The sequence below is a fragment of the Anabas testudineus genome, chromosome 7 (assembly GCF_900324465.2).
Source record: "Anabas testudineus chromosome 7, fAnaTes1.2, whole genome shotgun sequence".
NCBI classification, from domain to species: Eukaryota; Metazoa; Chordata; class Actinopteri; order Anabantiformes; family Anabantidae; genus Anabas; species Anabas testudineus.
The window spans coordinates 9,530,359-9,549,185 of NC_046616.1; the positions used below are offsets into that span (position 1 = coordinate 9,530,359).

The following is an 18,827-nucleotide window of genomic DNA, read 5'->3' on the forward strand; positions in this document are numbered from 1 at the left end:
TTTAATCTTCAATATGATGTAAATACAATTTTAGATATTTGGCGATTGAACATTCTGTGCTCCAAACTTTACGCACAAATTTCTTCAGCTTTTTGACGCAGATTTGGTTTAATTTGGTGAATGGATCATAACGCAGACACGCACTGTAGTTGTTACGCTTGGATTAGAGTAAAAAAACAGATGGTTATCTTAGTAAATTTGATGCTTTCGTGTTGTTTTCATCGAATGCATAGCCTGTCCAAATAGTTTCTGGACGGCTTGGGGGCGTACCCGTGACGCACGAAGACTGACGCCAAAGACCTGCATATATACCGCAACTCGTAACCGTTAGAGACACATCGCCCTCAGCTTCTGCTTTGAAAACTCCTCTGACACAAAGACGACGCTGAAAATGTCTCCAAACATGACTTACGAAGCTCTCCAGTCTTTTTCTCCGAGGCTAACCGTGGCCAAACGAAAAGAGGCTCTGGAACTCAGAAAGGTAAGCGAAGCCCCTGATTTCAGTTTCATTGTTTTGTACGTTTTCCGTTTGTCGTGCGCCCAGTGTGATGAGTGAAGACTAAACATCGTGTGTTCTTTCCAGACTATGAAGCCTTTGATGGAAAAAAGAAGGCGCGCTCGAATCAACGACAGCCTGAACCACCTGAAAAACCTCATTCTTCCCCTCACAGGAAGAAATGTAAGTCGTTTACTTCTCACTACGAGTAGGAAATACCTTTCAGACGTATTAACATCAATGATTCGTTCAAATTCATGTGTTTAACATTTGCTTTTTGTGATTTTCTCCAGACAAATCGCTATTCTAAGCTTGAGAAAGCCGACATCCTCGAAATGACCGTGAGGTTCCTCAGCGACATCCCCCCAGTTAAATCCAAAAGTGAGTTACGTTACATGTCGTAATACGTTATATTTTTCGATATGTGTAAAACAATTGAGCTGTTATCGTTTCTGAAAAACTAAATTAAGATTTTATTTCATTTTCAGATTCCACAGAAAGCTACAGAGACGGCTACAAAGCTTGTCTCCAGCGCGTGTCCGCTCTGCTTCCCAACGTGAACATGGATCATGACGCGTGCCAGCGGGTGAACGACTTCGTGCAGCAGTCCATGTCCACCACAGCCACCCCGACCTGCCTGAACTGCTGCGCTCAGAGCTCCACGGTTCCTCAGATCCAACAGAGGATCTTGAGCCTTAAATCCAGGTTCAGCTCCAGCAGCAGTAGCAGCAGCTGTGTTGTGGATCCCACCGGAGCGCAGCCAGTCCCGCAGCCTCTCAGCACTGCCATGTGGAGACCGTGGTAGATTTCTCCATTGAAAGTGGCCGATTCCTCTGTAAGCCTGGAAAAAAACACTCCTAATATGTTTGATATGCAGGCGACTTAATGAGACTGCATCACTTGTAAATATTCACAGTGATTCTCTGCCTCGTTTCTGTTGATGAAAAGCCAGAATTCATCGTTCAATAGTATTGAGTATTATATACTTACGTTATGCGCACGAGTCTGTTGTCCTGTATAAGTTGACGTTTAGACAGTCGTATTTTTAATCTGCATGTATGTATACGTTAAATATTTAGTCCTCTTTGTGGACTAAGTAACTAAGGGCCGTTGAAACAGCCCTGTAAGACCCAAAGGGTCAGTGTATGTAGGTTTTGCACTATAGACGTCAGAGTCCTGAATCTGTGCAAATGAAATCTGTAGACATCATGTGTCACTGTAAGTATCTCTGTTGGGATATATTTAATGTTTGCTATTTACAGCAAGTGTTGTATATATATGTCATATAAACAAATAAAACTGCGATGTCGTGGTTACATCTTGTGTTGTTGTTGTTTCATTAACTTTACAGTAAAATGTTGCTGCTCTTAACTCTTCGACAGAGTGTTAATCGCACAAACATGAACTGAATAGGATTCAGATTGAAAGCAAAGAAGGAAGAAGCACCACACAAACATAGAGAAAGATAAATATTTAGCTGTCACTCCCTTACAGCAGGTGCATGAATAAGACTTCTCCAGATTTGGTGCAGGCGGTGTGGTGTTTGCGCACATGGCAACGTCTCAGTTTAATGAACAAAGACCTGAAGCAGATTTGAAAATACTTAAAACAGCTTCTCTGACTCCCGGATTCGTGGTCAAAAAGCGCCCCTTCAGGCGTCACGTCCCCATGCACTGGCTGTGTTGGAGTAAATGCGGTCTCTGCTGCCCCCTCATGGATGCAGGCGTAACGGTTGTGGCACAATCATGTCTTTCAGTTTCCCACTTGGAAAGGAACCGTCTCCAAATACAAATGGTCAGACTGTAGCGCAATATAAACTTTGGCCATTTAAATTTGAATGAACAAATTCCCCAAAACAAATGAGCTGGATAATAATAATAAAAAAAAAAAAAACGCCTTTTAGCCTCTACGCGAAGTCTTATTTCCCTCCGGATGAGTCATTTCTCACAGAGCCCGTGTCCAGAGCAGCCGGGGAACATCAGACACCAGCGAACCTCGAGAGCTCATCGTCGTCACCATGTCGGTTCCGCAGGCGCGAGAGGCAGCATCCTCCCTTCAGCTATGCAGGTAGGAGGTTTAATGGGACACATGGAGACAGGGACGAGCAGGGCAGCCCACACATGCTCTTAATAATGTGCTGTGGAGACACAAATGACGAGCGCGGCGCGGCTACCGGCGTCACTGCGTGTGCGTTCCTCACAGGATCATAACCCAGATAATCGGCTTCGTGTCCATTTATTTCACACAGAGCATCGCTGTCTGCACAGTCATCGTGTGTGGCCTGTCGGTGACCGACACGGTTTGATTCGGGCCCTTTGAACGGACCATTTTCAGGTTTTTGAGCATGCGGGCTTCCGGCAGAGGCGCACGCCGCCTGTGTCGCATGCCGTGTGCGATGACCTTATCACGGATAGCACCGGCAGGACGCGCGCTGAAACTAGCAAGGACAGACTAAGGTCGCCATCATTTCCCTGAAACTCCAATAAAAGTTGTATTTTACTGCACAGGGTTAATGGTTCATGTCGTGTGGGTTTGTCTGACTGCGTCGTTAAATCGGCCTTTATTTATTTTGAATTATTTAAGACGTAACTAGAAGACGAGCATGAAGACATTCATCCAGCTGCCTGCTGTAAAACGGCTGCCTATTCACATACCTTTACAATGAATGGACTTCATTTCCCAGCAGCACGTAGGGCTGATTGTATTTGCGCTCGTCTGTAGGTGGCGCCACACAGCTTTATTGTTATAGTAGGAAATTTGCTTGTGAAATAAGGTAAAAATCAACCTGGAGTAAGAGATAGTGTTGTCACAAGACGCAACCTGCCTTAATTTGCTCCATCAAATTTCCCCCCCCCCCCCCCATAGCTTTAAATCTTCACTAAAAACATAGAAAGTTAATTTATCCTGCCAGTTTGTTCTAGTCCATCATGTCGCTGAGGGCCTGGTTTCACTGCTTTGTGTATTTTTGCATTCAAGGAAATAAGATGTTTCAGCCTCGGATTTAAGCCACAGATGACATGAAGTGGTTTGGTTATCGAGTGAATGCTGTCTTCAGCAGAGACTTTGAAAGTGGATTTTACTGCTGAATCTGTCATAATGTTTAGATGAAATAGGTGACGACACAATTTAGAAGCAGGTGTAGAAAATTCCTATTAACACTCAGCTGTTGTCCCTGGTTTTAAAGCTGTATTACAGTCAAACACTTTTCTACCTGTGCGATACTAATATGCACAGGGGTGGTAAGGGTTTTGCCCAGTGTGCCTGTATGTAAATACAAGAGGAAGGCACAATATTCTGATGTGTTACTTTATTAGTATGTGTCAGCCAGAACAAGCAGGTTGATGATTACACTGACTGCTTTTAATAAGTAACCCTCAACTGCATTATGTCGTAAGGATGTGCAACACAAAGCTGATCTGGCCTTTGTGTGTTAGTGTGAACATACAGCACGAGACCTCAGCTCAGCAACCTTCACAGAGCCTAAATACAAACTGTCAGTAAGAGTTATGTTGTCCACTGCTTCCTATGATGCCATTTCCATTCAGTTCAAACAAGGTGAAGAGTGCCAGTGTGTGAGCAAACATAGTTATCAGCCACTTTGTATATACTGGGATTTTATTTTAGTACAGTCACTACTGTATTGTGGCTGCAATGCTGCAACTATTCTTCGGAGACATGTCATTGGTGCACTTCCTACTGTATGACTGTTTAATGTCAAAATGTGTGTGTGTGAAGCTCCATTCACCAGAAGCATGAACTCATTTAATAAACACATTTAATCCCACAAAGGTTCCAATCTGCGTTGTTTATAGCAGCCCCCAACTTTCCCTCCTATGTGCTTCCTCTTATCTGTCCTTGGCTGTTTATGTCAGATTCAAACTTTCTACCGTTTAAACCATTTAAACCTCTATGTGATACACAGTGATTGTCCCTCACTTCCTGTCTTCTGTTGTTAAGACAAACGTCAAAGTCAAATGGGCTTAGCCCTCACTACTGTAAAACATCACTACTCTGTTAGCGTGTTAATGGGGAAGTCCTTTATGTATTAGCATTGAGCTAATAGGATAGTTTTTAACACGTCACGCTTTTATTGCCGTTTGACTAGGATGGGAAACGTGTCATACTGTTGTAAACAATTAAATATGCTGTCCATTTTGATTTAGAATATAAAACAGTAACAAAAATACTTTTTCATTACCTTTCTTGCCTTCTTCTTAGGGCATACAAGATTTTATATATTTCGTTTCACCAGGTGTGCTACAGAGTGCAGGCCCACATCATCTCCGAAACATGAGAATTTTAGTTTTACAGTACGTCTAAAAAACATTTTACACTGTTTATGTTGCTGTTTTCCATTGTAACTTGATTTTCTAGTCTGTAAACAGTTCACACCTCATTTAGAATTAGGTTTGATTATGGCTCAGGAAGTAGAGTTGATGAATCAGTGGTTCGATTCCCGCTCCTCCTGTCACATGTTGAAGTGTCCTTGGGAAAGATACTTAACCCCAAGTTGCCCCTGTTGAGTCAGGTCAGGTCTGCCATCGGTCTGTGAGTGTGTGAATGAAAGACAGTTAGAAAAGCGCTATATAAGTGCAGACCATTTACCATTTCTTAATTTTATTCACTTATATTAATGCTATTAACCCTTCGTAGCTTGTGGTAGTTGCCCTGGAAAAAAACACTTCAACTGCTTAACTTTTAAAAAAAGTTAAAAATGGACTAATTCATACTTAACTCAGGTTGGCTTGGTGTGCTCTTTTTATTACATTCATACATTTACATGTTACATGATTAAATTCCTCTTTAATGAAGCATAGTCGACTGGTGTGTATCTGCTTGTGTAAACAGTAATGCATGTGTCTGATTGAGCTGTGTGTTTGTGTACAGTATATGCAGTTGTGCTTGTCAAACACCTGTTACCAAGTGATGAAAGATTGTCTGCCTAAAATATTATTTGAGTATTAGTTTGGGATGCACATTCCCCTCCACCCCGCTTCAGGTCTTTGTTCTTTGCCGTTGCTCCTCACTGTCGTGTTTTAGGACAGAAATGGCACCAAGACATGTGTTTCTCTTGCTAATGCACAGATTTTGCCATTATTCTTCTCGAAACAGGTAAACAAAAGCATTTTTATGGTTGTTTCAGCAGAAAGATCAGGATCATGGTTTATACATTTGTTCATAGTTTTACTGTGTTTCTATTGTTAGGCTACATTTTAATGGTGTAGTTGACAATAAGCATTAATGTAGAAAATATCTGTCAACATTTATATTTGTGCTACAACAATTAAACTGATTAAACTGCAGTATGTATCTTACAGATATTTAATATTGAAATATTAAAGTCTGGAGGACCTTCAGACTTCTTTCAGGGCAACTTCAGCAGTATTGGTGTATTTAGATATATAACCTATGACTATAATTTGTGGAATATGTTGAACAAAGAAGTTTGGCGAAATAACTGGTTTGTTTGATATTCTCGTCAGGCATTTGCACTGTTACACTGATTCTAGATTTTCTTTATCTGTTGTTAAAGAACAAACCCATGAATATGTGTTTTTTTAAATGATGGAACTAAGGTAGACATTTTCTGAAATACATGTGTATATTTTATTGTATTTAAAGAACAAACATTTTTTTTATTCTTAAGTGCACTTCATATGTCTCAGAGTCTTATGGCAGATATGTTTCTCTGATTTTTGATAACACTGTTTTCTTCTGATCAATGGCACACAAACATCACTGTGTGATGACACATTTTATTGTTTCACCACTGTCTTTCTGCATGTCAATGGTTGTGTTGACCAGTCTGATAAGTCTTGACACTTGGGTTCAACATTAACCCTGCGTGATGTGGTGTCCCCTGGTAGACGAATGTGCAACATAATCTCAATGTTCCCAGGTTGAGGATTTTTGTTACATGCCACACTGTCGCTCACTGTCTTGCCTCTTCAAATCCCGCAATGAAAAAATGTGATAAAATAATATATATATATAACAACAACAACAACAAACTGTAAAACCGAGAGTCCCCTGAGAATCAAGACACCAAATGTAGAAGATAAGATGGCAGCAACTGTGGAGAAATGCCAAGTGAGTCAAATCAGACAGATATCAGGGATGTCAGGGAATGTGAGGAGGCTGAACCTGTGCTCCAAAGATCAACTCAGCAGGTAGTTTATCTCTGACGCACAGGGATGATGCTCTGTCTGGTTCACTCTCTTTCACACCCACACACTAAACCACAACATTAGTGGTTTTTGAAAAACTGAAATTATTACAACGATAATAGAAAGATAGACCAGCATGTATCAGTTCATGTTGTTGAGTAATGGAAAACAGTTGGACTACTAGGGGCACAATAGAAATAGTCAATAGTTTGTTTCTATATGAAATATATTTACATACAAAAAACAGTAATGGAAAACTGTTGATTGAATCTCTGGTAATATTTTAGGCTGTTGTATTTGGTGCTGTTAAATTTATAGCTGAATACGATATATTATCTAGTTTCTACTTACAGATATAAACAAAATATTTAAAAAGTTGCTTTAAAATGTCCTGCAGCTGCTAAACTTATTTTAACATGCCTTATAGTATGTGCACGATAGAAATCAACTCATGAATAACTGTTCTTCTCTTTACTACAGAATCATGCGACCAGACGACGCCAACATCGTGGGCAATGTCCACGGTGGCATCATTCTCAAGATGATTGAGGAAGCTGGGTGCATCGTTGGCACGCGACACTGCAACACGCAGAACGGGGTGAGACACTAAAACAAGTTCCGGCCTTTACTCCAAAATATTTTATTGTTGTATTTTTATAGGGTTAATTATTAGTAGCATAACTTTAAAATCTCATATTTCCAAACTACATGGCTTCATTTATATTGTACTACTACTTTACTTTCTTTCTAAAAAAGTAAAACTTGCCCACATTTACTTTAATTTCGTGAATGTGTATGTTAAAGCTGTGGGTTTGCCCTGTCTCCTCACAGGACCGCTGTTTGGCTGCTCTGGTTCGGGTGGAGAAGACAGAGTTCCTGTCCCCCGTGTTCATCGGAGAGGTCGCCCATGTCACCGCTGAGATCACTTACACCTCCAAGCACTCACTGGAGGTTCAGGTCAAAGTCATGGCTGAGAACATCCTCACAGGTGACTCACTTTGACATTGGCATTTGATACTTTCTTCCACAGGCACGCAGCAGATTCTAAGGTTGTTTGATAATATGTTTAAATGAGTAATGAATCACATTTGTTAGAATGATTATTAAGATTCTGCACTTGAGGTGATATTCACGATGCTGAGTCATGTTCACAGATACATGCACACAGTGTACAGATGTTTACTCCTACAGTATGTGGAATAATGATTAATTAACATTTCATTGATTTAATATTTTGGTTATTTTGATTGATTGAATAGTTATTTGGCAATCAACTAATTGTTGGACTTCTATTGATGTGTGAGCTTGTTCTTTCTCTTTCCTTTATACTGATACTGATGATGCACTTACGTGTGTCGATGCCTACAAACCTCAAAGCGTAACATGGAACAGAGGCAAATACAAGTTTTAAGAGCCTATTATTGTAATGTAGTGTGTGTTACTACATTTGTTTTTACTGTGATTTACTTGTTGGTGGGTTCGTATTAGAAAACCAATGTCATTTTACCAAAATTCTTGCTATTTCACCAAGTCTGGTGAAGTCAGGAGGAAAAACACTGTGACCTCACTGTGATGCTTTGCTGTTTTATCAGTAGAGGGCAGCACACAGTAAGTAATGCAGCCCTTAAACACATGAACACTTACACACTGCTTTTATGAAGTGCTGTATTAAAAGCAGAGACTGGGGAAAAGAAACTCACAGCCATCTTTGATTCCAATTTTAGAATGTGTGCCAAGTGGTGCAGTCTATGCACCTGTGCCTTCTTGATTATTATTTAGATTTGTGGACATTCATTCATTTATTTCCCATGAATAAACATACATTATGAGAATGCAGGCAAACACAATATGTATGTAGGCTTGCACACACGCTATCCAGTCTCCCCTGAGTAAGGACACAGGCAGGATCACAGTGGGTTGACCTAGCATTATCTGTGAACCTTTAAATGGCATTTGCAACAGTGGTGCACAGACTGAAATAGCCAAATGCTATGTGCTGACCGTACTGTAATGCCTGAATTCATATCAAAGTAGGAACGTCTACACCCGTTAATCCATGTGAAGATGAAGATTGAAATGCTAAATTAATTTAGTATATACACACGTAAAACAGAAACTTTCACTGAATTGTGTTTATTTTTTAATGGTTGCATAGTTAGGAGGTGATGGGGCATTAAAATGACTTATCCATTTTTCATTTTATGAGATTAAAGAAAGTGAATGAGGGGAGTAGAAGAGGGGGAGGAGGAGGAGGGCAAGAGAAACAGACAGACACCGGTGGGAAAATGTATAATCGAAGCAATGAAAGAGTGAGAGTAGAGAAGAGATAGAAATAAGGATGAAGGAAAAGGAGGTGTGAGAAACAAAAGAAGTATCCCCTAGACTGCCGTTGCCGTAGCAACTGGCTTGTACTGGTTGGTTGGCTGGTTGCTGGGCTGGAAGCAGGTTGATGGAGGCGGAGGCAGAGATATGAGATGACAGGTGGGGAGCAGCATACATACATACATACAGGCATCGGCACGGACTGCCTGCCAGAATACAGCGCCTGTCAGGAAGGACCCCAAATAGACGAGATCAGGTGCTGACGGACAGAATACTCAAGACGTGGTTTAATTTGAGCTCACGATACAAGTTTTATCATCCAGTGTAGTGATAACAGAGCTAATATGTGAAAAAGGGTTTATTTTCTAGTATCTATTTTTATATATACTGGGCTAAAACAGTTGCAAGTCAATCTTTAAACTGTCTTTCCCCAAACATTATATATCAGGTATTTGCACTTTTTAAACTAACTCAGCATTTGTTCTTTCTATATTAGCATTTATGTCAGCACAGGATTGTAAATCGTCTGATATAATAAAACCCACCACCTTCATAATTAATTTATATGCTTTATGCCAGAAAGTGTGCACATAGTTTTAGTAATTATTCAATTGAACAAACTTTATTCAGGTCTGTTTATAGTTTAGAAGTGCACAGCTGTGCATGTATAAAATAAAAAAAGAGCAAACTGAAGAGCAGTTTCAGTGTCAGGGTAGTGTGGGTGGATGGAGAAGTTTGTGTTGAGAGCAGGCGTCAAAATGTGTTCCTCTGGGACACCAAACTTTTTAGTTGTGCTCTCTGGAGGCTGTGTGGGCCAAACAACATCTGTGATGGGATTTGCTCACTTTAATGCCCAAATGATAAATATGAACTCTGTCATCACCCTGATTCATACTTAATAGCATCGTGTTGCAGTCTGACAAAAAACAATGATCTACCCTACTCTGAGAAAAAATAATTAGGAAAACAGTATATAGTTTTCTGTTCTGAGTCATTTTCACATGAAAAATATTCACACAATTTATTATATATAAACATATATTTATAATCTGAAATACAGGCTGTCTTGATACTTGAACAGTAGATCTAGGGGAGAGGCTGCACCTCGATGATCTCTATGTTAATAGGTTGCGTGTTGAGTTGAGTTGAGTTGATATAGCTGCTATCCATATAGACGTGTGGATGTCCTTTTGTATTTATTGATACCTTTCTGTTTATTATCCTTTGTAGAATTATTGATTCCTATGCACAGTATGTGGAGATGTGTATACAAATGGTACAGCGCCACTTAAGTTCAATGTGTGTTCATCTCTTTGTGCCTCGTGTTTAGATGTGTAATCAGTGGATGTGTGTTTTCGTTTGTGCGCGTATGTCACACAGGATTATGCACTGGATGTGTGCAGCTGTACTGTATACGTGCAAGTGTGTGCATGTGTGTGTTTTCACCAGTTTTTGGCCCTTTAAAAGGTTCCTGCGGCGGCCGAGGGGGAAGAGAAGATAACGGGAGCAGACATTATTTGCTTCTGTCATGTTGGCTTAGCATCAGGCCTCATACACTGTGGCCCAGTCAGACACGGACGCCAAGTGGATGTACCTGCACACATGGTCCTACACGATGCATTCACATACCCGACACACACTGACACACACGTTTGTGTAGGGACGCGCTGCATGCATGCAGAGCCTGATCTGATCCGCACAGGCTGACACTTTCTGCACAGAAAAAGTCACACACCTACGCATTCATACACCCACACAGATCCACACTGAACACACTAAATGAAGCATCCTTCTTACAGAGGAATCATAATGAGGCAGGACTGCCTGGATGTTTTGCTAGTAACAATATTGATGGATGGCTTGAACAAGAACAGAAGAATTAATTTATTGTTTTGCAGCCTTGCATGCATAGTTTGTGTGTATACAGGGTCCATGTTTGTGCAATTATGCATGTTTTTACAGCTTTGGGTAAAGGGCAAATGTGCATCCTCCTTGTGCACTATAGCGCTGTACATCAATCTTTGCATTTATACATTTCTGTTTATTTCACGTGTATGTAGGCGTGTGTGTGTTGAGAGACGAGGGAAGCATTCAGGTTTCACAGTCAAGCAGCATCTCGTCAGGCAGGCCTCCCCCCAGGGGAAGGCTGCGTACTGTGGGCACAAGCCGTGATGATTGTCCGCGCTGGGGGGATTGCACATGCGCACTAATTGGCACGCATACATAGACCCACACACAGATTTACATAAAACCATGTGTGCCGAAAAATGCATGAAAATACACATATATATCGAGTAAACATCAAATATAAATACACACAGATTAAACATGATATACACACTGTAGAAGTACTTTAAATAGTTGCATGTGTACAGGCGTACACAAACGTTTGTGCAGTTTGTTAGCACGCTCCCTGACATAATGCATTCCCTAGACTTCTTGCAGTAAACTAAACCATTACAACTAAATGCCTGTCGTACCATAACAGTAATCTACTGCAACTCTGTTTAACTATTCTAAGCCTCAACCCTCAAGTAGCATTTTGAAACTGTGTGAAGAAGAGGAGTAACCAAACTGATCCTCACCGGCACTGTGAGATGCAACCCAAAGAACACAGATTGAAAATTTCTACTAAGTTAATAAAGCTTGTATTGCGTGCACACTCTGGGACACATTTACATAAAGCACACAGAGAGCGTGCCCCCTCAACACACGCTTAAGCGTGCCTAGACAGTGCTTTTGGGTTGGTGCTTAAAATAAACATCACAATTCTGCTATGATACCGGTGGATCACACAGCTGTACATACCAACAGAGTGGTGGATGAGCATTAACACACAATATTATTAATAGAATAAAAAGTTTTTTTTCTCACAGATGGATCTGCTAGTCCTGGATTTTATTAATAATATTCAGCACTGAGTCTTGCACACCTAAAATGTACTATAACAATAAATTGAGTATGTTACTTTACTGTCAGAAAGTCCACTCAACTCTATTCCTGGAATGATTTTATCTATTCCTATTAGGCTGTAGCATCCCACAGCGGGACTGTAGTGTAGTTAAAACTAATGGACCCTTGGCGCAGCACAATGGAAAATCTGTGGTTTTGATCATGGGGATCAGTCACTAAAATGATCTTCACTACACTGTGTCTGAGGCGGGTACATGCTGTTCAGGAAGGAGAAAATAAAACAAGTTTTTTGTTAAGCTTGAGGAAGAATGGATGGTTGATGAGAGACAAAGGGGAAGCAGTGAGTAAAAGACAGCAATAAATCAAATCAAACTGCTCGTAGTGATAGAAATAAAAGAGGGTGAAGTGGGCAGAAAGAGGCTGGGAGGAAGGAATCTGCTTCTGATTGGAACAGTGCAAATCATTGGGAACATGTGCATATTTGAAGAATGCTATGAAGTCATTATTGAAGCCTTAAACGTGGATTAAAAAATGGATAATGAATAACCATTATTGGGGGGACATTTCCTCTCCTTGAGCACTTGTGAATAATCAGTTCCCAAAATGCTTTAATTTATAATTAAATATGACAGAGCGTCACGCAGGGGAATTCTGCTGGCTGTCATATAGTTTAAAGAAGCACCTTCTGCCTCTGTTTGATCCTGCACAGAAATTACTGCTTGTAGTTGAAGCCTGATTTGCTGGATTTATGAGCTGTAATCAGCTGAAGGTTTGGGGATAGAAACAATAACAATGAGATAAGTTAGCTATTATAACTGTGACTTTGGATACCACTATGTTTTATTAATTATGCAATTGTAAGTGTTATGTTTTAAGACTATACTCACTGTAAAGTCAGCCAAGTGATGCGAGTTGCATTGTCTGTTATGTAATATCATGCACTTCATTTATTCAGTGCATAAAAAAAATACCTGTGTTGTTACCAGGTGCTGTTCGTCTCAGCTGTCATTAGAGAGCCCTTTTATACTCGTGGAGCCGCTCGTTCTAACGCTGAAAACCAAGCAGAATTCAGCACAGTGCCATGAAGTGTTGAAATTTGAGCGAGCAGATTTGTGGAGCTTGTGTTCAGGGTAGATGTAGCCAAAATCTTCCTACTCATTAATTCATTAATGGTAACCAAGTAAGCCAGCTGTCCCTCCTGCTATTTGAGACCCCCACTGAATCCGGTTCTCTACAATCACAGATGAATAGCAATGAAGTAAATATTCTGCATGCTATAGCTTTAATGCATGTTGTAGCTGTGGTCTTCTTCACGTTTGTTTTCCCTTAAATACTGTAAGCACGATGAAGAGTAATATCCACTGTGTTCTGTAATATGTACTGTGAAGGAACTATAGATGCAGTCAAGGACATTAAACACTGACATTTGATACAGAGGGATTTCAAATTCAAAGCCACTTCCCTAGTTGTGTTCTGGTTAAAAAGGTTATCAGTCGAACTGGGATTGGTTCTTAGCTGGCTGGGTCATTCCAGTGCTTCACCCTCGAGTTTTTGTTCTTCTCTCACTCCTCGTTTCCCTCTCTCCATCCTAAACACAGTTCACTTAAAAGGTCCAGCATGAGCTAATAATAGACTGGAGTCACTCAGTCTTGATAGAGTCAAGGATATGTAAATATGCCTCCCTTTCTTCCTGGTTGCTGGCAAGGGCGGGAGCCAATGAGAAGAGGAGGAGAGAAGCATGGTTGGCATGACAACGTGGCCTGGCTGTCTGCACAGTTTTAACTTGGGTGTAAAATATTATTCCCCAAGTGTATCCTGTCGTACAGTACGGTTCCCAAACACAGTCTTGTTTGTAGCCGATCACAGTAATGACTCAATTCTCCACTATCATAAAGATTATTTCATTTATGAGATGACCTTCATTTTTATGTCTATATTGATGCAGAACACATTTGCACAGCTTTAAGTATTTATGTATTTAATACATGCTGTCAGTATATAAAAAATATGGGCAGAGGAACAATATAAATATAACACACAGTACAATACTACTATACTATAATGTAAATGTAGGTCTTATTGCTACTAATGAGGCACATCAAACCACTGAGTTGATCAAGTGGTACAAGTAAGAGCCTTTAAAACATTAGGACAGTGATTTAGTTTAAACCCACCGGCCTGTGCACCTCCCTTATGTGCCCTAACAACACAACCTCAAAATAGTCCTTCAGTGTCTGTTAGGGAATTAAGAGAAAAAGTGTAGGCAGAATAGAGACGATATCACTATGACAACCTCTCCGCCTCATTGCTATAAGATGGGCTTTCCACGAGTTTTTTCTTCTAGTGCTTAACTTTCTGCAAGAAGGTAGAGCCAGAGCTACCAAAATATTTCATTAATTTTTTGGAGGCATGCAGAAATTTCAGACATTTGAGATATTCTCACGTATTTTATGAAACAGCAGTAGCATAACGCCCACAAATGCACAAGAAAATGAACCTGGGCTTTGAAAGCTATCATTGGTCAGTAGTAATTTTAGGAATGTCACCTACATACTTATACAAATTACTATTCTTATATTTCCATATACATCAACACCAGTGAGAATAAAATGAACGTGTGCCTCCTAGTTCTCACTGGTGGAGAGTATCAGGTATTAACCTGTTTGGAGTCATTAACACCTTGATGGTCGTTGTTCCACCCAGTCACTCTTAGGGTCACATGAGTCAAGGTGTGAATGGGTGTTAAACTGTCAGGGGAGCGATGTCAGGACTGCACTGTAAGGGGCTGATGATTGGTGTCATACATCACCTCTTCTGTTTAGTGGTTTTTGCTTTCTTTACTGCTCTTTCAAACCCTCGGTTCTCTCAGATGACAATGTGAACACGGCACTAACGTAGTGAACAACGTCAGTGAATGCGAACTTATGTTAAGAATAGACATGAACAAGTCTTCCAGCATTGTCCTCATTTGTTATCTGCTTCTTTGTTTGCAAAATAAAGAATACTCTTCATGCAGCACCAGTGGATTTGTAAAAAATTGAAGTGGCTTTTGTTGGGGTATTAATAAAAGCGTCTGTTTTGACAACAGCTATTTAAAATTATTTGCTGCATTGTTGTTTTATTTGGAAGACATGTCATAACTCGTTTTGTCCCACATTTCAGTGAAAACGTGTGTTTATTTGGTAAAACAGGAAGCTGTAAAATTGTTTAAAATTGTTTTCTTTTCTCTTCAGGTGCTAAAAAGCTGGCTAACAAGGCAGCACTGTGGTACGTCCCCTTTTCCTTGCAGACTGTCGACAAGATAATGGAGGTGCCCCCCATCAAGGTACATGTATTCTCACCTTAAAGCAGCAGAGTTTCCTTCCATGTGTGTAGTAAAAATCATGCTCAGAAGTTGAGAGGCCATTAGGTCGAGATAAAAACATTTAACACTGTGAGGAGGGACAGAACAATATAATATGTACTTTTTATACAGGTAGAGTCAAGTGTTACGTTGGATGTGTGTACCTTTGTATATCTTACTGTATACACTGTGTTTTGTGCAGTATGCCAGTGAAGACCAAGAGGAGGAGGGCAGAAAACGCTATGAGGCTCAGAAGATGGAGAGACTGGAGACCAAAGCAAGGACTGAGGAGGTGCTGCCACCTCCACCCAACACAGGTATTCTTCAAGCCTAAAGCCCCCAGAACAAATCCAAACACATATCAGAAATCTGATAGATTGAGTTTCACTAACAGATTGAAAGATTTTCTACATGTGAGCTTAGATTCATTGTGGTTTAACCTGCAAATACTGTGCATGAATTTAAGAAGCCGTTGTAGTAAGATAGACATATTCAAGTACATATCACACGACATCCCTCCAACTCTCCCTCTCTTTATCTATGTCACTGTGTTTATTTCTATCACTGTACCTTTCATGACTCAGTACTGCGATAATAAAGTGCCGCATGAAGTCAAAAACTAAATCTTTCTTCACAATCAGAAATTTGATTCCTCATTACACAGATAAACATGTGCTTCCCATTGAATGACCTGTATGTATGTAAGTTCAACATACAGTGTAATTGCCACGCAATAAATAACATCTATTTTTATCAAATGTGACCAAATGGCCTTAATTTCTCTGTAAGTGTATTGAACCAGTGTGATAGTAAAATTGATAACTAATTCTCTGATTTTGTCATGTGTGCTTAACCTCAGAGGATCCACCAAAAGGTATGTTGACTTGCTCAGCAGGCTTCATGTCCATGTGCATTTAGCTGGAGGGACTATATGGAAGCTTATCTATTGTCCGTGTTGGCTTGGCTTGCTTAGGCAAAATACACACTAGCACATTTTTCAGTGCAAAAATTACTTACATTTGTTTTGTGTGTGTGTGTGTGTGTTTGTGATTTCACGATAAAGAACAGCACACAGTTGGATTCAGCCAGTCCAGTCTGATCCACTTGGTGGGCCCTTCCGACTGCACACTACACAACTATGTTCATGGAGGTGAGTCCACTTTTTCCTTTTCTCGTTGAACATCTGGTGCTTTAAAAAATCAGTAAAACACTGGTGATGAAACTCAAGCTGATAAACATTGAGTAAAACACTGAAACATTACTTCAACCTCATGGTCTTGCTGCCTCTTGAGTGTAGTAGTAGGCACTATCCCAGGTCCGTGATACTGCCCCCTAGTGGTCAAACCTACTTAGTTTCTCGTTCATTGGTGACCAAAGTGTGGTTGGGGTTGTTACATTTTTAATATTTAATATTAAATTAATATTCATTACAATTTTTCTAATGTATTTGCACCACATTGGCTGAATGTGCTTTAATCTTAATCTTTAATTAAGGAAGTGTAAATGTGAATGACGCATGCAAACAGTATGTGGATGTCAAGGGGGACATAAGTAAAAGAACACATTTTGTGTCATTAACCTCATGTCCCTGAAATAAAGAGCAGTGAGCCTGAATTTATTTGACATTCTTATAGTATTCATTTGAGTTTTATTCAGAGTTTAAATGTACCACCAAGTGTGATTGATCTGGTGTTAACAGCAGCTGACAAGTCGTTTCAGAACTCAGTGTTTCCAAGTCACCCTCTTCCACTTAGTCTCCAGTATCTGTCAGATTTCGTTGTGTGATTTTCACACATTTGAAACAAAGAGCATATGAGCAGCATTAGGCTGTCTGCTATTCAGAGTGGAGAATGAAAGTCCTGCACGAGAGACAATGAAACAGAGAATATATTGAAATAGAAAACTGGAACGACACAGTGAGTTGGATGGAGGAAGAGAGATTTGAATAAGTTTGAAAGTACTATTAGAAGAGCAAGGAAACATCTGTAACAAGTGGTTCAACATTTCAACATCACACACTGACATATACTCACACAAGCACATGCTAACAGTGTCTACAGTACATGCTTATGTGTTTATAGCATCTACTTTATTGCATCAGTCATGTACTTATAAATTGCCAACATGGTTCTTCCAAGTTTTATAGTTGGCAGGCTTTACTTTGAAACAGCGTGTCCTGTGGCCACACAGCAGAGGCACAGAGGAAGGACTATGACTTTAATTCCAAGTGAAATGTCCTTGAGAAAGAATTTGATGTTTGGGTGTACTTATATTCTCCTATGTGTATGGATGATGGATGTAAGACTAAAAATGTGTTTTTAGGTTCTGTTATATCTCTCGGTTTAGTGGAGTGCATTGCATTGACAGCACTCTGGGCTGTTTTTGAGACTGGCTGTAGTGTGGAAGAACAGAATAATGAGGATGAAACTGGAAATAGAAAACTGGAACGACAAATAGAAAATAGAAAGTCTTTGCTACAGTAAATTTATAGTGCTGATGCTGTCTCCACTTCTGTGACTTTGCTGACAACCTAGTTGAGTCAGAGGCTTAAATTGTCCCTCTGTGCATCGCTTTTTGACCATGTTACACATTCTGACGGTGCCTACACTGTTATCTTTAAGTAGAACTGTGGAGCTTTTAAAGAACCTCTGATTCCCTGATATTTAGCCTGCATAAATTTACAAAAGCCCGTCACTTAAAGCACACACTTAAGAATCCTGAATAGATATTTTCTTTTTCTTCTTTCCTCCAGTTTGGCTTTTTTCTCCCCGGAGCCTTTTCTCCACTGAATTGAATCCAGATTTACAGCAAACATAGCACACAATAAAGAATACAAACTAAATTTAAAAGCAAAATAAACAATTAATGAATTGAATGCACAACAACATGACCATCATTATTATAATATGGGTATCTTATGTTACAAACAACCTAAAAAGCAAACCAGCTCTAGAAGCTACATCTGCATTTGCATCTGCAACAAATCCAACATTTTATCAGCTAAGAACAGATGCTTTTTTTTTTTATCAGTCAAGGTATATTATTTCTGGCAGGATATTCCTGTCTCATACTGCCATTTCTATTGAGGTCAGCTATGTAAAGAGGCCCTCGGAGAGACACCAGATAATGTAGAAGAAAATCAGAAGAGAGAAGTTGACTGAGAATGAGAAAGAGAGGAAATGGAAAAGAGACAGGACGGCAGGCTGGGAAGAGGAGGAACCAGGGTGGGACAGATAAATGCTGCATGTGTTGTAGGTGCCTTTTTCATTTGGACAGATCTGTCCAATTAAAAATCAGATGTGGAACAAGCATGCAGGTCACTCTCTCTCTCTCTCTCTCTCTGTATGCCGTTGCTCGTTAGGCCGCGCTCCCTGTTGTTCGCTGCTGTTGCTTTCACGACACTTATTTTGTTTACATAACTGAGTCAGACCAAGGAGCCAAGGTGCTTGCTCTCTCTGTTTCTCCTACTGTGTGTTACTCTCTCTTGACCCTCTCTTTCTCCTCTCTACATGCTTGTTGGAGAAAAGCAAACATACGTCAACATGACAGTGATAGGCTTTTTAGGCACAGCTATTCATGTGCCTAC

At 40.1% G+C, this 18,827-nt stretch overlaps 2 protein-coding genes across 3 annotated transcripts in view; both read left to right on the forward strand.

The window, feature by feature from the left end:
* Positions 1-299: 299 nt before the first annotated feature.
* On the forward strand, positions 300-1,321 carry LOC113167764 (transcription factor HES-2-like). The gene is made up of 4 exons (XM_026368604.1): positions 300-481; positions 584-679; positions 790-877; positions 985-1,321. The coding sequence occupies exons 1-4, from the start codon at positions 392-394 to the stop codon at positions 1,299-1,301; spliced, it is 591 nt and encodes a 196-aa protein (XP_026224389.1). The 5' UTR covers positions 300-391; the 3' UTR covers positions 1,302-1,321.
* A 796-nt stretch (positions 1,322-2,117) lies between these two features.
* The window catches only part of acot7 (acyl-CoA thioesterase 7), a 41,869-nt gene continuing 25,159 nt past the window's right edge, over positions 2,118-18,827 (forward strand). The window contains exons 1-7 of one of the 2 annotated variants that reach the window (XM_026366819.1): positions 2,118-2,563; positions 7,144-7,261; positions 7,495-7,651; positions 15,132-15,223; positions 15,444-15,558; positions 16,101-16,115; positions 16,305-16,391. In XM_026366819.1, coding sequence (XP_026222604.1) covers positions 2,514-2,563; positions 7,144-7,261; positions 7,495-7,651; positions 15,132-15,223; positions 15,444-15,558; positions 16,101-16,115; positions 16,305-16,391 — 634 coding nt within the window. In that variant the 5' untranslated portion in view covers positions 2,118-2,513. The remainder of the gene's footprint in view (positions 2,564-7,143; positions 7,262-7,494; positions 7,652-15,131; positions 15,224-15,443; positions 15,559-16,100; positions 16,116-16,304; positions 16,392-18,827) is intronic. The other variant, XM_026366820.1, reaches the window with a different exon arrangement.

What these genes read in the sequence shown, in the direction of transcription:
- LOC113167764 (XM_026368604.1), top strand. Translation starts at nt 392, where the DNA reads ATGTCTCCAAACATGACTTACGAAGCTCTCCAGTCTTTTTCTCCGAGG. An exon ending in AGGCTCTGGAACTCAGAAAG is followed by an intron (nt 482 to 583) that starts GTAAGCGAAGCC and finishes TGTTCTTTCCAG; the next exon opens with ACTATGAAGCCTTTGATGGA. An exon ending in TTCCCCTCACAGGAAGAAAT is followed by an intron (nt 680 to 789) that starts GTAAGTCGTTTA and finishes GATTTTCTCCAG; the next exon opens with ACAAATCGCTATTCTAAGCT.